Consider the following 14,468-nt stretch of genomic DNA (forward strand, 5'->3'; position numbering starts at 1 on the left):
GCCTAGTATTTTTATTTTGGATTAAAAAAATGCATAATCATAATCAAAAGACCTTTGGGAACGCTTTAGAATAGATCAAAACATGATTGGAGTTGAACTTTAAGTCACTTATTGTGTGGAAAATTTAATTACAATTTGGCGTTGGACATTTTATGTCTCTGTCAGAGTTTATTCTCTGCTTTTAGCCATCTTACACAATAAAAGTCCAACTTACTAACAAATAATCTCTGTAGCAATTTGTATTGAAACCGTTTTCTAAACACATAATATATGAGCTCAAGAAAACATGTACAAACAGTCAGTTTGTATGTGGGGAGAGCAGATTATTTGTCTTTTTCTTGTAACTACATGTTTATCCTTGCTAGCAGAATGGCAGGTTGCAAACTTGTCTCTGTTGGTTCTTAGAATGGTATTTATTTGTTTGTGGATTGCATCATGAACTCATGAGCCCCATGATATACTGTTCCCTTGTTGTTCTCAGTGGTGCAGTATGTGAAATCCTACTGTAACAACAGTCAAAGCATTTCCGTTAGAGACATAAATAAAGGATGGAACATTTATGGTGGGGCTTGGAACAAACCAACAGAACTCCCTCTCTCACAACAAAGACCACTTTTAGAATTCCCTTATTAAATATGGAAAACAAACTAAACTAATTTGACTATCTGCTTATGATCCTTGGGAAGTTTTCCACTGTGCTTCAACATCAGCCGAGCTTCCATGGAATCCCTGTATGCAAAGGAGCAGGTGCCTGCAGCCACAGAGAGCTCATGCAGCACGCCATTGATAAACACTGTGGGCCTCCCCCGTGTGTCCTACCTCACAGTCGAGGAAATAGACCTGCAACAGGTAAGTGTTCCACACCAGCCGGCCAACTTTCCAACCACAGTCACACAGGCATTTCCCTGAGGAAAGACAGTGAGTCCTCAATGACATTTTTAGGAGTTCTACCATGATTTTGCATATATAAATGCATCAGGAAGCCTTTTTCCATAGATCTTCCATTGCATTGATCTAACTCAGCAACTTATTTGAAAAGAAAGATGGAAAATTATAATATTATTCTTTATTTTACGTCTTCCCAAGACACTTTCCTGCTAAGAAAAAATACATATTAGAAATACATTAATAGAATAAACCACAAGTAATTTTTTCATGGTTTTCTAGGTCACACAGTTACAGTTTTTTTTGTTGTTTTTTTAAGTCTACAAATTTAAAATAACTTTTTTAAAGTGTTGGGTCACTCAACAATGCAAATAGAATGATGGGTAACAAACTGTAAAACATTAAGAAGCATTTTTCTAGATCTAAAATCGCCTTTTGTCAGTTAGATGCTAATAAAAGATACATTAGTATGAATCAACTCTAAAAGATTCAATCTACTGCATAATCTTTCAGTTCTAAGGTCTGCTATAACAGAACTTAAAGTAAAAGATAAATCATTCGGTGAGCCAAAAAGATATGTAAATAAAACAACAATATAAACATTTACTCAGCAGGAATAAAATAAAAATTCAGAATCCTGCAAATGCTTACATCCCTCGTTTGCTTTTTAGGAAGTAAAAAGAAAAGTAGAATCCAGGTGCTGCAAATCTAACTCTGAATCCTTAGTGATTCTTATCAGTTTCAATGGTAATCTAGAGTATAGGCAGGTTACAGGCCTGAAGATATCTGAGAAATGGGAAGAAAGAGAGACTTTAAGCTGTGATCTATGAAAATCATTGCTCATTAAATGTTTAGAGAGCAATTTTGAATTGATTTGTACTCCAAATTTATTCACTGGTGAATAGCATAGGGAGGAGTTGTAAATCCTCAGTTCCCAGAATGTGACATCCTTCTATCTTCACCACAGCATCAAACCATGCAGTGCTCAGACAGATTGCAAAAAACCCCTTAGAACATCTCAGATTTTACAGGTCCTAATTACCCAGTTCTTTTTTTTTTTTGCTCCACATGATTGCACAATCCAGAAAAGATTCCTATTTTGAAAAGGTTCAGAGAAAATGTCCTTCTCTAACATGCAAACACTGGAGTGAACAATGTCCAAATGTTAACGACAGAAAGCGTGGCGTATCACCACACCCATCTCATACCAGCTGTCAAGCACGGTGGTGGAAGAATTATGAGTTTTTGGCTGCCACAGGGCTTTGGATCATTACAGTTATTAGTTCAAATATCAACATATAAAGCCTTTGAGACAAATTAATTCCTACCTATCCAGGAACAAACGTTTAACCTATAAACTTTTCTTAAAACAGGCCAACAATCCAAAATATGTAAGCTAATGTCGGGCAGAACGTCTGGACAAAAAAGAGACCAAAAGTGTGTCAGGTGGTGCAATGAAATATAAAATAACAAAAATGTTTTAAAGACCCACTCCGAGGAAAATTTTGCTGTGTTTTTAACATGTTCTTGTGGCATTTTTCTCATGATGGAGGACATACATAAAAAAATAAGCTTAAAATTGCATTTCTATTTCTTTATTCAAATCATTGTGAATCAGGAGCAGACAAAAAAATGCCATTGGACAACGCTTGTGGCTCTTATGTAAGCTCCCTGGTGACGCATCCACTTGTGGACGGCTAGATCCATGTTTGCCTCAGTTTTCCTGGCATCTGTCACATTTTTGTACAACTGGATAGCTCTGATGTTCCTTGTCTGTTTGGTTGCACTGGTAATGTTAGGTTGGGGTTGTAAGGGGCTGTAAGTTAGCAGGAGAGCATGTGAACAAGGGGATGATGGGAAGTAGGGGTGGGCTTACTCCATGCTAACTGCCACTTCCCAGAAACTATGTCTTAAAACAAGTTTTTTTTTATATATATTAGCTAAAAATTGCATAATCATAATTGAAAACAATGATGATCAGAGTGAGACTTTAACGTTATTTTATTTTCAATTAAAACTAGAAAGAGTTAGGTGGTATATGACTTAAAGGCATTGTAACATCTACAGCACAAGCTATAAAGACAAAAAAGTCAAACTGTCCAAGTGAACGTGACATTAGTGGAGTTTTTCACAACTCCTAAACAACACAACCTTAGAGACATTTCAGATTTGCTGAGAAATAAAAGCACTAAATATGCCTACAGCAACAGGCAACAGACATGCAAGCTCACCGGCTGCTTTATTTGCCTCCAAACACAAGAGTATGATTCAGACTAGTTCTCCCACTCATTAGGCATGCTCTTTGGTTTTTGAGCTATGGCTTTTTTTCATTAATTTCTTTGGGTCTGTGTACAGATGTAGAAAGCTGTTTGTCAAAAGGTTCTTTCATGGCTGAAACTATGACTCCAGACAGGTTGCAACAAAATTAAACTTTTTTTGCAACTTTTTTATGCACTCACAAGTGACTTGGAAGGAAGTAAGCAGACGTCAGTGTGAAAACATAAGAGGGCAACCATACTTTTTCACCAGTTGGTAAAAAAAACTGAACCATGACGCGCCGTCCACTGTCATCTTTGTGAACGTCTGCGACTTCCGATCACTTTTCCACTACCAGTTCAGATCGGAAACGAGACTTCCAAATAAAGACACGAAGGGGCGGAGCCGGACACTGCCTTATTAGGAGTTTCCACTCAACCTCTCACTCGGGTTCTAAGTCAAAGCAAGCCTGTGCAAAGCCTTGTGATATTTACAAACGATTATCTCCGTCTCCAGTTGCTTTTGTTTGGCACTGTTGCTGCATGAAAGGGAGTTTAGAAGAGTAATGTGGGACAAAGTGTCTGCAAGCTCACGAGCAGGAAGAAGTTTGGAGACATTTCTGGAAAAAAGTAGAAAACAAAAAGACAAAAACAAAGGATGACCAGCAGAGAACAAGCAGATTCCCTCACTTATCACAGAACGTGTTTTGCACAAACCTTTACAGCCACAACACGCTCTTTGTTTTAGTCGGGCGCGCACGCATCACAAGGACTAGTTATGAAGATAAAAGATGCTTTCACAAGGATGGGAAAAGATTAGGATCCAGAGAAGCTTCATCTTGGTTTTTCGTAAACTATCTCTCAACTGGAGCCTTTTACCTCCACTATAGTTTCCACTGACTGAAGCGGAGAGCCTTGCGCCGCGCGCCCATGTCCATATTTGGTCATCTACGTCACACAAATGTTCCAGCCCCCTATTTAACACGGGCAGACTGGAGTCCCCTAACCAGATTTCAATAGAACAAGTTGAGCCGCTCCTGTTCAACCAACAACACCACGTCCATTGATTCTTCCAATTCACCCACAAGCAGTCCGCCAGCTTCCACTGTGGTCCGAATCAAAACAAGCAAAGCCCGTGTGCGCACGCGGGGGGAGACAGCCGGCACCGCTCAGTCCTCCGCGGGATACTTGGAAAGCTACAGCAACAGGATCCATCCCCGCTCCTCTCTGCTGTTCATCATCACGCCTGAGCAACACCTGTTTTGAGAAAAACCTTTTTTCCGTGTGGCTCGGATACCCGCGCGCTGTCCTTCCTAAATGACGGACTGACTATAACTGCTATGACAGGGAAACTAGCGGACAAGATCCCTCTTACCATGAGCAGTTTAATAAACACCATCCCTGACAGTCTCTACCCAGAAGAGGACATCCCGACGTCTATGAATATTTTCACCAATACGGAGTCTATAAACCATTATTCACAGATGAACACAGGTAAGATCTTTCACTTTTTTGGTTGTTTGGTTTTTTGCCTTTTCCTGAGAGCGCTCGAAACTGAGACGCGCGCGCGGCAACAGTTGTCTCCGGGCTTGAGGCACCTGTTTGCGCGCGGGCTGATGCGCGCAGAGACTCATCCCCGCAGCTTCATTCTCTCTTAGCCGCAAGAATAATGGTTGTAAATTAGAGAAACTTAAACCAAATACATAATAATTAAAAATAGCAAAAGTTTGTTTAATAATATAAGATTTTTTATTAGTTTTATATATAGACAGCCACAGCGGAGAGATTAAATTTAATGTGAAAAAGTCAACTAATTTATTTCTAAACTTACTATCTTCTTGATGTATCTCTTCGTGTTGGGAGTTATAGCTAAGGTTACTTGTGTTTATAATTCCTCAAAGCTCAGATGCGCTCGAGGAAACCTTTTAAAAGGTTGTGACAAGACACTTTTACGCATCGCGTGCGTCTCCTGACTGAAATCAGAACAGCAGAAACACGCTGTGGTCTCGTTACAGTGTCTCTGACTTGATTTCCTCTCGTAAAGGAAAATTAAACAATGACTTTCATTCTCAAGTGGAAGACCGAAAGGCTTTTAGTAGGCGTATGTGGCTTTTTTAAAACACGTGTGAAACAGCCAGGCCCGTAGATCAGCCTAGTCAATATATTTAAAGGCCAGGAATATATGTTTAAAGCTCAGGTTAATTATATTCAAATCCAAGACTGAATATCATTGAGTCAAATTTATCTTAAATCAGTCGTTTTCAGCTTTACCTGTTAAGTAAGTAAACCTGATCACTAAAAATAAATCCGCCCCCAAAAGTCTACAAATGTCCCGACTTGATTTATTTGGGTAAAAATTAAAATCAAACTCAAATTTAGCTGGAGTTATTTTCTCCATGGACTTACCACAAAGGTGCGCGCTCAGTGATGCACGCAACATGTGTTATAAGTTTTGTAATATCAGGTTAAATACCAACACCGTGAATTTGTCAACATTCTAGTCGTTATTTTAAATAAAACATGTTTTATTGAAGCTTTTAAAAATAGTGAAGCTTAAAGGAAAAAGGAAAAAACAGATTTTGGTAGGTCTTTAAGTTAGCCCCTCCATAAATAAAAAAATAGATTAAAATATAGATTTGCTTCCATAATTTTAAAGAAATAAAAATGAAACATTTGTTGCCAGAATTTGCCAAATGAAGCAGAAGTGGCAGGACTAAATTGATAATTGTGGCTCTTTGAACTGCTTCCAGTTCTATTTTAAAATCTCATTCCTCAAAATTACTGAGAGAATATCACTAATAAATGTTTTTTTTTTCTTTGTGTCACCTCCCACCTACTCACCCTAAAACACTACGAGTTTCTCTCTGATTCATACATATCAAATTATTAAAAAATATTTTTTAATTAAATGACATTTTGACTTTACCTGAAATACTCAGTCATTGGAAGTGTACAAATTCAGCAATTAAGATTTTTTAAAGCTCTACTTTTTTAAAATTAAAATCTGAAAGAGTATATTTCCTATTTTAATAATAATAAGTTAAAAAGTGGGTTTAAATGCGTTAAGAGGTAAAATAGTTTTTTTTTTAAAAAGTGGAAACATCACACTATTCTGCTGCAAATCCGTCTTGAGTTATTGTGTGCGGTACTACATATGTGAGGCGTCTGCCTTGTAACCCTCCCTGCTTTTGAGACGTCAAATGTTGCCATTCAGTTTGGCTGTCCTTCTGAGGGACACAATGACTGGATCAAAGGGGGTGTTTAGGTCTTGATTTATGAGAGCCTGTGGGATCTCTAAAAGGAGAGAGACACACACACCACTGTCTCAGATGCAGAAGTCAGTCACTTAACTTCTACGTCTGATAGCGCTTCCACATGAACTGTATGAGACTCTTTAAAACAAAAATCTATTTTTTTTTTATAAATTTGAAACATACTAAGATATTGTAAATTATTGATAATTTCGCATGATAAAATTATTTTTTTCCTCTTTTTTAAACAATTTATGCCAAATTAATAATTTTTCTGTTTCTCATTTGATTTTATTTTCTTTCATGTTGGAAAGATCTTAATGATTCTCTTCTGTGCTTTTCTGTAGATAATATCATGGATCTGGGCATGGGGAGTGAGAAGGCGACCTCAGAGATTCAGTATGGATCCAGCTTCCAGTCCAGCCGCAGCGGGCAGACCGTCACTTATCTGGGGAAGTTTGCCTTTGACACACCTCCCTCGGGTGGGATTGGTGGTTCAGGCTGGTGCCCTGACAACAACATCATCAGCCTCGTGAGTGCGGGGATCCTGGGTGTCTCTCCATCGCCGGGCAACGTTACCACGCAGACGTCGTCCTCTGGAGCCAGCATGGGAGGGCAGGCGGCAGACATGGAGCAGGTGTATGGTCCACCGCTGCCTCCTTACTCCACCTGCAGTGACCTCTACCAAGATCAGGGCTCCTTTCATCACAGCCCTGTGTCGAGCACGGCTTTAGCCTACCCAGGCAATGACTATCATTCTACACCCAAAGCCTCCATGGATGGCAGCCTTTTCTCAATGATTCCCGACTACAACCTTTTTCATCATCAAGGGGAGGTTGGTGTGATGGAGCACAAGCCCTTCCAGACTATGGATCCCATCAGAGTGAACCCTCCACCTATTACACCCCTGGAGACAATCAGAGCGTTCAAGGACAAGCAGCAAATGCACCCGTGTTTCCCGGGAGGACAGCAGCACCCGCCTCAACACCATCCCCCGCCTCAGACTCTCACCCTGAAACCCATCCGACCGCGGAAGTACCCCAACCGTCCCAGCAAAACCCCAGTCCACGAACGGCCGCACGCCTGTCCGGCAGAGAACTGTGACAGAAGATTCTCGCGCTCTGATGAGCTCACGCGTCACCTCCGCATCCACACGGGTCACAAGCCCTTCCAGTGCAGAATATGCATGCGATCCTTCAGCCGGAGTGACCATCTGACCACGCACATTCGCACACACACAGGTGAGAAACCCTTCTCCTGTGAGTTCTGTGGACGCAAGTTTGCCAGAAGTGATGAGAGAAAGAGACATGCAAAGGTTCATCTGAAACAGAAGGACAAGAAACAGGCAGAGAAGAGCAGTGGGGCAGCGGGGAGTCACACCTCACCCCCCAGTTCCTGTGGGGGGCCAACAGTGGGATCATCATGACCGTCACTATGTGCACTTGGACTAAATTATGGCCAAACACCATAGAAAGACTTGATAAAAAAGGGATCAGACCCACTATGAAATGAATAGGTGACTCTTTTCTTTTCTTCTACCCTCTTGCTGTTCCCTCTATTTTTAAGATGGATGCACTAAGTTTAAGTAAGACAGGGAAGGCTGCTTTTCTTTTTGTTTAAGCAGTTCAGAGCCTCAGCTACTGTAACACAGTGTCAGCACAAAGAAGGGCACTGAAGCACGTTTTTGTCAAAAAGGTCACTGTTTATCTTGAGGTTAATACGCTCGGAAATTCAAACGTTATATTTTTTTTAGATTGGAGACATGCCAGCCTCCACAATGGAGCAGAAACCGACAAATTTGTGATGGAGCTCAGCTCAGCGTTTAATCATCTGGGGTGTATGCATTCCTTTTATTGCACAGTTCCAACGTCCATTTGGTTATTTTAATGTCGTGTCACAAATACCTTAACGGTGGCACTCGGCTGTCTTTTTTATTGAAATGTTGTGTTTATATTTTTTTTTAAAGCTGTTTTTTTTTTTTTTTGTAAGGAATGTGCCAAATGTATTGTGATGATGCAGCCAACCTTGTTCTTATATTTGTGCCTGACATTTGCCAAACCCAATTTTGGTATCAGCTTAACACAGTTGTAAACGGAAAGATCAGATTCATTCATCTCATAGCAGATCAACCAGCTTAGTCTGGTTAAAAATGACTGACAAAGTCACGCAAAGCAAACTAATGTCTTGTCATCTGTTCAAAAATGCCTGCAGCAATACGCCCTTTGCCAATACTTATTTATTTCTAGTCACTGTGAGAAACATTTTTTTTTTGTCGTTTTTGCCCTTTCTTCATGGCAGCTTTTTCTTCATGATTCCAGATATTGTTTGTGTTGAATTTCATACTTATTTTTCCTCATGAACTCCACCGTTTTTTTTGTTTTTTATTTTTTTAAATGCACTCATGATATGTTTGTGACCAATTCATGAATCCAGTTTGCCAAGAAACCAATTACGAGAGCTGACTTAATTCATTAAAGCACACCAGGTCACCTGTCTAAACTATAAAGCTGAATTACAAAAAAGGATGAAAGAGGCTCGTTGCACACCAAAAGATATATAGATAGAGAATGCTAAAATTAAAAAAAAAAAATCTCCAAATCTTTGTTTACATCTTTCCTAATGCAGAGATTCTGAACTGTAAATTAAGGTCTTGTTTTTTTGTACAGTATGCAAATATGTAAGCAGGTAGCTAAAGTAGAAAATTTCACTTTCGTAAACAAATATCAAATGCACCATACTTCAGTATTAAATTGTGATTATACTGTATGTGCATTATTTTAAGCACACTAATGTAAATACAAATGTCTGCATAAAACAAAGACTTTCAACTGAGTGAATGTTTGTGCAAAATGTGTCGTAATGTAGGTATAAGTTCAATTATTTTGTTGTCCTTGGCTACATAAAGCAGTTTGGTTCACAACAGTTTTGCCAAATAAAATGCTCTGGCTTTCACCGAGAGAAAAAAAAAGGATCTAAACGATATAATGGCACCATCTGCACGCTTTAGGGTGGAAACTGGCACAGAAAAGCTGTAATGTGTTCTCTGAATAAATTTCAAGAGTTTTTATATATTTATTATTTTTTACATTTTGTGAATTTCTATAAAATAAATCACTGCTTATTTCAATTTCTACGTCCATCTTACTTTATAACCTCCTCCATAATTTATGGAATATCCTGTTTAATTTTAAATTTTCTACTCATGAAGTTTGGTTCATGCTGGCAGAAAGAAAAACTTCCACCGTTCACTGCAATGATCTTGTTTCATTTTTACTTTATTTTAATATAATGTTGACATTATAACATAGAAAAATATTAATTTCATGAAAGTTTTTCTTTTTGGGGAGTTCTATGGAACATTTATAGAGCAGAAGGGCTAAAGTACAAAGATGCTGTGTTCAAACATTAAAACGTTGCTTTTAGTTATTAGTCTCAAAGGAAAAAGCTGGGGAAAATGGAAAAAATACTATGGAGGAATGCACTTTAGCCTGGAGGTCCATAAAACATGCAGCAGTCAGACATAACCACACCGGTGCTGGACTCATTCATCAAAAAAGTAGGTTGAATAAGGTACAAACTTGTCATCGTCTGAGTTTATAAAAACTCTTGAGATAATTTCTCAAACCAAGTTTTTTTTTTTATTTAAAGGATTTCTAAAGATCAGACATGCACATTGAATTTGGCTATACAGTTTAATAAAAAAAAAATCAGCAAACATAAAATACAAGCCAAAAAAAAATGGACACTTGCAAAAACTCTAACGTTTATAGACAGTGATGCAAAGAAAATTAGACTGGAAAAATTAGGGGGAAAATGCTTTCCTTGACTTCTAACAAACTGCTTTAACAAGTAAGGTTGCGGACAAGTGTCCAATCATTTTCCAAATAAAATGCCCTCAGAAAGTCTTTGTGGTCACATGAACAGAACTCCTTGCACTTTCGTAAAAGGTCTTAAAAGTCTTACTGGCTCTAATATTGTAACCATGAATCAGGATGGTTAAAACATGGCATCTGTATCATGGCATTGGTGCTCACAGACATTAAATGTTTCTACTCCATGTTCATGATTAAACTGAGATTAATGGAACAACTTCTACAAGCAAAATTTGCCTTCCCAGCATGCAGCATTTCAGCTCTGAAATGAATCAAGATTTTATGATTTGTTTAATCCCAAGGAATTTCCTCAAGTCCAAATATAATATGAAACGTAACATTATTAGATAGAAAAGAAACAGCATGAAGGGTTGTGGAAAATAAGTATTGTCTTATTTTTAATAATTAATGTTTTCTACAACTTGCTCCATGTTATTTTAAAAATAAATAATATACGTTTTGTATTTTCCTTGATCAACCTCTTTCATGTCCAAGTGAAGCCACGTGAATACAAGCTTTTAGCAGAATTCCTGGTTAGCCTCACTTTTGTTGACACCATTTTTGTTGTGCCATTTTTGTAAATTATGTAAATATAATACAATCTACTAGATCTAATTTCTTTAATTCAGCTTTTTTTATTATTATTTCCAGCAGTGCAATATTTGACAAATACCACAGATATGCATAAACACCCATTAAACTCAATACCTCTTAGATATAATAAAAAATGCATTTCACAAAACATTTTTCTAGAAAAGTCATCAATGTTTTCTTGGTCATAAATAAGAGAGTGATTGTCTGGAATTTTTAATTTGTCCCATCCTCTCACTATGTTACATATTTGGTCAGCAGCCACCTTTGTGCCAAACTGGGTTGCAGGGTTGGCTGATCACAGACAATACATTAGGAAAAACCTAACAGGAGCAAACATAAATAAATAAATAAAAAGAAATCATAAATGTTTGCTTGTTTCTAAGGGCAGCCTTGTGCTAAGGTTTGTGTAACTCTTTGATTTAAAATGCATAAATATGGATTCCCTAAGGAATGGGAAAATAGAAAAAGTTTATATCAATAACGATGTAGATATTTTAAGCAAATCATGTCATCTTATGAACTACAGGGTGGCTTCAGGGATTTTGTGGTCTTCAGCCGTGACATTGGTGTTAAAATGGAGTCGGTACTCACTGTTTTTTTCTTTTATTTTTTTGTTGTGTTGTGTTTTCTTTCACTAACAGTATACCCTCATGTTTGCATGTGCACGGAAATATCCCAAAGTGCTACCAACCCTCTGCAGGTGGTCCTTATTTCTTTATTATGCATGAAAATAAAAGTCACTTTGGGTCACACAGGACAAACACAACAACAATGCAAGATAGAAAACTTTGGAACATACATTGGGATAACTGTTCTGTTGACTTTATTTTTTGTTTAAGAAAAACAGTGGGTTTTGTTCAAATGTTTGGGATGTCTTGAGTTTATTTCATGTTTTTATTACCTTATAATAAGGTCACTTTGCAACAAGAAATAGTTGTACAATATCCTTGTGGTTGGGGGGGATGGGGTGTTCCCCTGTTTACATGCCACTTCTGTTTGTTGTAATGCAATTGTTTTGTTATTTCTATGTAAGTACTTGAATAAAAAAAATCACTTGACTTCAGTTTACTTACGTCAACGCGCACAAAATACACACATGAATTTTTAGAAATTAAATAAATTAAAAGATACATACATGTATGAATAAATACATATTTTTTTCCTAAATATTATATATGTATATTATTTTCTCAGATTTTGACATCTATATTTAAAAAATAACTGAGGTTAAAGTATGTATTTCAAAAAAATAACTGAGGTTAAAGTATGTATTTCATTAGAGGAAATGCGAACGTCTAAGCTTTGGCTGACTTCCTGTTTAGAGCTCGAGTGTCGAGTAGTACGAAGGTATGTTTGTCGGAAGATAAAGATTACAGCTGGGCATAGAAGGAGAAAAATCGCTCCCAAGATGAGCTGGTACGTATACGATATGATAGCTAATGTTTTATTTTATTTTCATAATATTTCGTCAGTTATATGTTGGTGTTTAAAGACTTGCTTTGTCCGTCTGGATCCGGCTAGTTCCTGGAAGTGCTACACTAACAGTACTTCAGACATGGAGTTAGCTTTAGCTTGTTACGCCGCTCTCAATCCTAAACTTTTATTTAGTGATAAAATAAATGTATGTGATATTTGACTTACGTACTTAAAAAATAGAGCGGTACTAACACCCTCACTATTGTCTCAGTATGTCGATGACGTTTGTTTTAAAAAAGATAAAGTCGCGTAGCTTGCTAGACTTGTCAGGTGACGTTCGTTCAGTTGATTACGTCCCTTTAAAAACAGCTTGTATGAAACTTTCCATTTGACCAGTTTTTAATTGTTTCACTACATGTTCGTATCATTGAGACGCAACGCCGTGCCTCAACAACACAAAAACATGGAAACTAAATGTTGTTAAACCAAAAGTTAGTAGACAGTTTTAAAGGATGAGGTGTTTGGCTACCATCTGCTTCTCAACCTGTTGATACATTCAGTCCAAAGTTCCCTTTATGTTTATGGAAACCTTCATTTTGCATTTGGTTATTAAAAACAAGGGATATTAACGAAATTTTACTTTGGTTTCATTTAGTTTGTTATCTAAAGAAAGTTACACAAGCTTAACAGTCAATTGAAAAGTATTAGCTTTTTGCTACATTGCATCTACATAGTAAAATAACAATGTCAAATGGATATGTAAAACAACAGTTGAACATGAATATTAAACCAAATTAAAGTTTTGATACTTCAATATTAACGATCCACTCTGATCAATTTTTTTTTTTTTTTTTTGTGGTATTTATAACATGTTATTCTATCATTTTTCTCATGATGGAGGCAAATGTAAAGAAAGTCGAGCTTCATTTTCTTCATCCAAGCTGACATTTGGCTCAAACCTGTACACCTGGGTTGTTTTAACTTCACCATTTACCTGCAACGTCAGGTTGGAGGTGTGAGGGGCTGTTAGCTAGGGGTAGAGTGGTAAACAAAGGGATGATGGGAAATATGGGCAGGCTTACTCTACGCTATTGGTCCTGCCCACAACTCTGAGGCAATTTTTTTAACTACTGCCACTCTGGGAAATTATATTTATAAGCACTTCAAAGAAAAATGCTTATACCCAAATATATATATTAGGGCTGTCAGATTTGTCGCGTTAAAAACGCATTAATCTGACGTGTGCTTGACGCCGACAATTTTTTTGACGCATTAATCGCGGACATAAATACCTTTCCATACCGCGCGCGCAGGCGTCCCGCCCTCCAACTCACCGGCTGATCTCACTAGATCACGGGCGGGTCTCCAACCACCGAGCTGCGAGCTAGAACCGGCCGGCGCTAGGACCTGGAGAGCTCCTGCACCCTAACTTGGCTCCGGTTCGCGTCCAGTACCACGTCTGGTGGTACCAGCTCGCGTCCGGCGCCACGTCCCTAGAGCTGCAGACCCCCGACGTTCCGAACAGCAAGCGCACCGGGGGACGTTTTAAATGTTCTGGAGGTTTAAGCGTGATCCAGCCCCAGCATAGCGGTCTGTCTGCCGGCATATTCATGGTGTGAGCTCCGCTGGACACGTCGCTGCATCGAGCTGCAGCCAGAGAACGCGGCGGCAGTAACAGACTGTCAAACTATCCACAGTGTATCCCGCTTTTCTCAGTCTTTAAGGTTTTAAAAAACAAAAGTTAATTGGAAATGATAAATCTCTATTTCATTTATTACTGTAGTTCAGCAGAGGAGGAAAAGATTTGGTCCTGACAAAAAATGAACATGAAAGTGTTATGGAAATTTTATTTTTGATGTTTTTTATTTTATTTTACTGAACGTTGATTGAAGTTTTGAATTTAAAATGCCCTTCACTTGCACTTGGGCTTTTGTTAGGCATTTTATGTTACAGCCTTTTATTGTTAAGAAAGTTTATCTCAATACAATGTTACAAAATAAAGTATTTCTGATGAAAACAATTAATTTTACCATTCTTGTTTTCATAATAAATTTAGAACTACTAAATTCCACGAACCACACATTTTTTTTCCCTTAAAAATTAATCGCGAGTTAACTCTGAACTAATGCGATTAATCGCGATTTAAAAAATTAATCGCCTGACAGCTCTAATATATATATATATATATGTATGTA

The 14,468-nt window shown here is 37.9% G+C and overlaps 2 protein-coding genes across 2 annotated transcripts in view; both read left to right on the plus strand.

Annotated features, from left to right (window-relative positions):
• Window positions 1-4,088: 4,088 nt before the first annotated feature.
• Window positions 4,089-11,915, plus strand: egr3 (early growth response 3). The gene is made up of 2 exons (XM_024276230.2): window positions 4,089-4,634; window positions 6,739-11,915. The coding sequence occupies exons 1-2, from the start codon at window positions 4,481-4,483 to the stop codon at window positions 7,815-7,817; spliced, it is 1,233 nt and encodes a 410-aa protein (XP_024131998.1). The 5' UTR covers window positions 4,089-4,480; the 3' UTR covers window positions 7,818-11,915.
• A 206-nt stretch (window positions 11,916-12,121) lies between these two features.
• The window catches only part of bin3 (bridging integrator 3), a 30,325-nt gene continuing 27,978 nt past the window's right edge, over window positions 12,122-14,468 (plus strand). Inside the window, exon 1 of the mRNA XM_024275187.2 lies at window positions 12,122-12,273. Within this exon, the coding sequence (XP_024130955.2) occupies window positions 12,143-12,273 (131 nt within the window). The 5' untranslated portion in view covers window positions 12,122-12,142. The remainder of the gene's footprint in view (window positions 12,274-14,468) is intronic.

This window comes from Oryzias melastigma, linkage group LG9 (genome assembly GCF_002922805.2).
Source record: "Oryzias melastigma strain HK-1 linkage group LG9, ASM292280v2, whole genome shotgun sequence".
Taxonomy (NCBI): domain Eukaryota; kingdom Metazoa; phylum Chordata; class Actinopteri; order Beloniformes; family Adrianichthyidae; genus Oryzias; species Oryzias melastigma.

Coding starts and splice junctions, on each gene's coding strand:
- egr3 (XM_024276230.2), top strand. CDS start 4,481: ATGACAGGGAAACTAGCGGACAAGATCCCTCTTACCATGAGCAGTTTA. Junction 4,635..6,738: donor TTATTCACAGATGAACACAG/GTAAGATCTTTC, acceptor GCTTTTCTGTAG/ATAATATCATGGATCTGGGC.